Source organism: Poecilia latipinna, unplaced genomic scaffold (genome assembly GCF_001443285.1).
Source record: "Poecilia latipinna isolate Pla-1442-1.1 unplaced genomic scaffold, P_latipinna-1.0 Scaffold5826, whole genome shotgun sequence".
NCBI classification, from domain to species: domain Eukaryota; kingdom Metazoa; phylum Chordata; class Actinopteri; order Cyprinodontiformes; family Poeciliidae; genus Poecilia; species Poecilia latipinna.
In genome coordinates, this window is record NW_015118442.1 from 3,477 (window position 1) to 8,375 (window position 4,899).

General features: G+C 49.1%; 1 protein-coding gene across 1 annotated transcript; it reads right to left on the bottom strand.

Moving 5' to 3' along the window:
* Window positions 1-1,957: 1,957 nt before the first annotated feature.
* Window positions 1,958-3,638, bottom strand: LOC106943749 (E3 ubiquitin-protein ligase TRIM62-like). The gene has a single exon (XM_015027053.1). The coding sequence runs from the start codon at window positions 3,617-3,619 to the stop codon at window positions 1,973-1,975; it is 1,647 nt and encodes a 548-aa protein (XP_014882539.1). The 5' UTR covers window positions 3,620-3,638; the 3' UTR covers window positions 1,958-1,972.
* Between the last annotated feature and the right edge of the window lie 1,261 nt (window positions 3,639-4,899).

The following is a 4,899-nucleotide window of genomic DNA, read 5'->3' on the forward strand; positions in this document are numbered from 1 at the left end:
ATCCCTTTCACACTAAATGTAGCCTAAAGCAACGTGTATCTTAAAAATAATAACAAATAATTGTATCCAACTGATTTCCATTTAATTTGGTCATGAATTATGTGAATTACAGTACGAAGACAATAATGATGCAAACCACAAAAAGCACCATTTGTTTTCTACACAGTGTTTCACTGTGGATAATTCATCTTTCAGATGTTCTGAGGTTCATTAACACGTTTCACCAGAACTCCTTGAAAACCCACCTGAAGCCTCTGACTGCTGGACTCCGAGTCCCTCCTGATGACCAGCATCTTGTCCGTAAAGGTTACGAACAGAACTGAAGAGCAGCCTTGGTGGAGTCCAACTCTCCCTGGAACTGAGCCTGACGTCTGCTGGCGGTGCGGCCCAAAGGGACACGGCCGAATGCCGTCCACTGGCCCCTGACACACAGGTACGATTTCCCTTGCATCCTTTCTGAGGGTCCTGGACCAAAACCACTTGTTCTTTCTGAATCCAAGATTCAACTGTCCGATGGACCCTCCTTTCCAGAACTCCTGAACTTCCCAGGAAGCTTTAGGAGAGCGTGAACCCCACGCTGGGGTCTCCTCCTGCCAGTAACTGACCCATGGACGTCAGTTCCAATCCCCTTAACATTCAGAGTGTTAAGCAACTAAGGACAGATGTAGTCGGCCCCCGGGGCCTTGCCACCGAGGACTTTTTCCCTCCTTGGGACCAGAGACTGGAGAGCCCAGCCCAAGGTAACGCGGTTCTGCTTCTCCAGAGGAAGATGTGTTGGTGGGACTGAGGTCGCTGAAGTATTCTGGCCACGATGGCCGAGTTGAGGTCAGCAGCTCACCGACCCCACCATGAACAGGCCACCGCTTTCCCCACCTGAGACTTCAGAAGAGGAACCAGAAACACCTCAACGCCTACAGAAGTTGTTCTCCAGCAATTCACTGAGTTTTGCCTCATCAACCATCTGATCCACATTCTGCTGAGGCAGTTGGTTCCTACGCACAGCTTCTGGGGTCCCACAGGTCAAAAAGACCCGATCGGACTACATTCAGCCCGACAGCATCCCTCACAGAACCTCTCCACCTCACCAGCTCAGGCTCCTGGTGGCTCCTCCCACCAGAGGAGTCGTTCCACATCCTGAGAGCCAGCATCAGCAGCCCAGGATCAGACCGCCACCCATCGCACGCTGCAGCCGACCGCTTCGCCCGTCCCTCAGGTGATGAACCCCTGGAAAAGGGGACCATGTTCCTTCACTGGGCTGCGGGTCAAAGCCTGGCGACTCGGCTGCCCCACCTGGGGCAGGAAACACCGTTTCCACCGGTAACAACCATCACAATGGGCTTGATCTGCATATAACTGCCTGAAGAGAAAACATGGAGTTTTCTGAATTTGGACCCGGGGATGAACCGGACTGTCGAACTGGAGCGATGAAAACACGAGACTCTGGTTTGTCTCATGCTGGTAGCAAACAGTCTCGTTCTTCTGTTCCTCAATCTGTGCTGCCAGTAGAGCCACACCAACCAAACCAGTGGCCCCTGGACCCCCATCTGGGTCAGGGGTCAGGGGTCACTTTCACAACGGAAACCAGACAGAAACCAGGGTGTACCTTACAGTTCACTGGAAACTAGTTAAACCTTTAAAATAACTGATCAAACTTATTGAACATTTTAAAAACCAACATTTATTGACCCAATTTATGAAAATATAATTTAGGAATCAAATATTTACAATTATATCATTCCAGATTTTGCAGGCAGAATTTTTATTTTCCTCAATAAAATAATTCCTCATCTTTATTAGTAAATATAATATTGCAACAATTTAATTGGTTAGTTTTTACCTCCAACATGTTTGGCATCAGATTCTGAGCCGTTTGTCTGAAGCTGATCAGTTCCTGGGTTTAACTTTCCTCTCCATCATCTCCTCTGGGAAAACACGAGTCAGTTTGAGGATTTCAGTAAAACCAAATTGATCCCTAAAGGTTTTTGATCCGATCGGTTTTACTGACAGAAAGGATCATGAGAGGTGCAGCGTTTCCGCCTCCAAAACTCGGACCTGGACTGAAGAAGGGCTGGAGCTTCTGAGCGAAGCTACAGCCAGTAAAGGAGAAGATCAGAGCTTCAGTGTAAACATCATGGAAGGAGACGAGACCCTCATCATAATCCACAAACACTCCCACCTTCACCAGCGAGTACAGAAGAGGAAGCTGGACTGCAGGGTCAGAAAAGGCCTTGTAGGTCGAGGTCCTCAGCCCGACTGTCCAGTAACCTTTCTGAGGACTTGGATGAGTTTTTCCCTTCCTGTCTATTGACTCTCTGGCGACCCCTACTGTCCAGTGAGTCTTCCCTTTCACACAAACCTCAAAGTAGAACCTGCCTGAGGAGAAACTCTGCCTTCCCAGAACATTGACAGACACAGAAAACCTTTTTGGGTTGTCAGGAAGAGTCTTCATGTCACCGTGGCTCACTTGTTTTCCATCAGGAGACAGGATGAGATGCTGATGGGCGGTTTCAGGGTCAAGGGTCACCTCTGCTGCGAACTTCTGGACCCTCTGCAGCTCCGCCTGAAACAGTTTATTCATCCTGAAGAGAATCTCCTGCAGCTGAGCCACAGCTCTGACCGCAGTCCCCTCATAGTGTGGTGAATGAACTCTGACCTCTGTCCAGGTCTTGGTGGGTGGAGCAGCTTTCAGGGAGGAGCAGCTTTGGAGGAGGTGGAGGGGATCTTCATCCTGTGAGAGCTGCTTCACCTCAGAGCTCCTCTTCTTCAGCTCAGAGATCTCCTGCTCCAGATCTCTGATGAAGTCTTCAGCCTGTTTCTCTGTAGTTTCCTGTTTGTCTTGGATCTCCTTGAGGAGCTCCTTCAGGCCTCTCTCAGCAGACTCCATCAGAGCTGTGAAGACCTGAACACCTTCTGCTTTCTCTCTGTCTGCAGCATCTCTACTGATCTTCACCGACTCTCTGATCTCCTGGATCTTCAGTCGTCTCTCCTGGATCATCTCCTGAACTTCAGCCTCCGTCTTCCTCAGCTCTGCCTTCTTTCCTTCAGATTCTTCTCTCAGAGGAACAAACTCGTGGTTCTTGTGGTCAAAAACAGAGCAGACCAAGCAGACGCATGTCTGGTCGGTCCTACAGAACAGCTCCAGAGGTTTATCGTGCTGCAGACACATCCTGTCCTCCAGGTTCTCCACCGGCTCCATCAGCTGATGTTTCTTCAGACGTGGAGCGGTCAGGTGAGGCTCCAGGTGAGTCTGGCAGTAGGAGGTCAGACACACCAGGCAGGACTTCAGGGCCTTCAGTTTGGGTCCAGTGCAGACGTCACAGGGAACTTCTCCTGGTTTGGCAGCTTGTTGCTCTGAGCTGCTGCTGGCTTCCTGCTGAGCTCTAAGTCTGAACTGATCAACCATCTCAGAGAGCAGAGTGTTCACCTCAAGTTCAGGTTTTGCACTGAAGTCCTTCTTACAGTTTGGACACTGGCAGTTTTTATTGACATCCCAGTGCTGAGTGATGCAGGTCTTGCAGAAGTTGTGTCCGCATGATGTGGTGACCGGATCAGTGAACAGGTCCAGGCAGATGGAGCAGAGGAACTGATCCTCAGAGAGACGACAGCTGGCAGAAGACATGCCTGCAGGGAGAAAACCAGAGACATGTTTACTGGATTCATCTGGAAATGAAACATTTTCAAATCTGCTGGATCCTCTCTGAGTCCTCCAGTTGACGCCGCTGAGCTTAATCCAACGTTTTTATTTGAGACTTTGGTATTTATCAAACGTCTCAAGTTCCTTCTGGCAGACGGTTGAAACGTTGGATTCCTGCTGACGCCTTTTCAAACCTGAGACTGAACACCAAGTCAAAGCAGAAGGTGAATGAGAGTCAGAGTCGCCACCAGGGATGGTGGGAGGAAAACTGCAGTGAATCTGGAAGAACAGCCGGAGGATGAACTGCAATAAACTGATCAGATCAGAACTGATCCCACTTTAAGCCTCGTGTTTGGCTCCGTTCAGCTGCATCACCTCTGAGCGTTTCTCCTTCTAACCTGCTGGCAGGAAAAGGACAAGAAACTGGAGAACTTCTAGAAAAACTGTCTACCCCGTTTTAGGTTCAGCTGGAGAAATAAAATGTTTCTGAAGTTTATTTCCAGATGATGCCAGGCCTCTGCATCCTTCAGCAGAACGCATCTTTGGTTTTCCAACCAACAAGATGTCTGGCCAAGCTGGACGCTGCTGTGACCCGAATGATGATCGGCTCAAAGTGAGACCGCTCTGCTGCCTGGACTGAAGCAGGTGATTAAAACAAGGCTGGTCCTGTTGGCTTCATGTTGCTGATTCTATGCTGAGTTATTCTGATGATGCTTGTTGGCTTTAATCTGCCACATGTCAGAGATTCCAGAATGACTCGGCTCCTTTCTGCCCCCTCTCCTCTCCTTGATCTCTCCATTCCTGTCTGTTTCGCGGTCATAAAGTTTTGCATTGAGCTGATCAAGCAGAGGTTTTATACCTGCTTACAGATTGGTGGCCTGATGCCTGCAGAACCAGCCAGACTGTCTTCCAGTGTCAGAGTTCATGATCTGACCAGGTACAAAAGGTCAGGGAAACGACCGGAGACCGTCCAGAACCCAGCAGGGCGGGAATGAGCGGAACCAGAACCAGCAGGTCAGACACAGATTTGTTATGGATCTCTTTTATCTGCACACGCTGCAGCTTACATAACCATGTTTAATGTGTGACTGCTGGCAGTCACATGGAAACAGACTGAACCTGATTTGACCCTTTAGCCAGAACCGGCCCAAGGCATAAGCAAACTAAGCAGCCGCTTAGGGCCCTCTAAGGGCCCCTCAGTGGAGCTGATTTTTTAGTTTTATTTTGTTATAGTAATAATTTCTGTCATTATAATATCAAAAACA

Coding starts and splice junctions, on each gene's coding strand:
- LOC106943749 (XM_015027053.1), bottom strand. CDS start 3,619: ATGTCTTCTGCCAGCTGTCGTCTCTCTGAGGATCAGTTCCTCTGCTCC.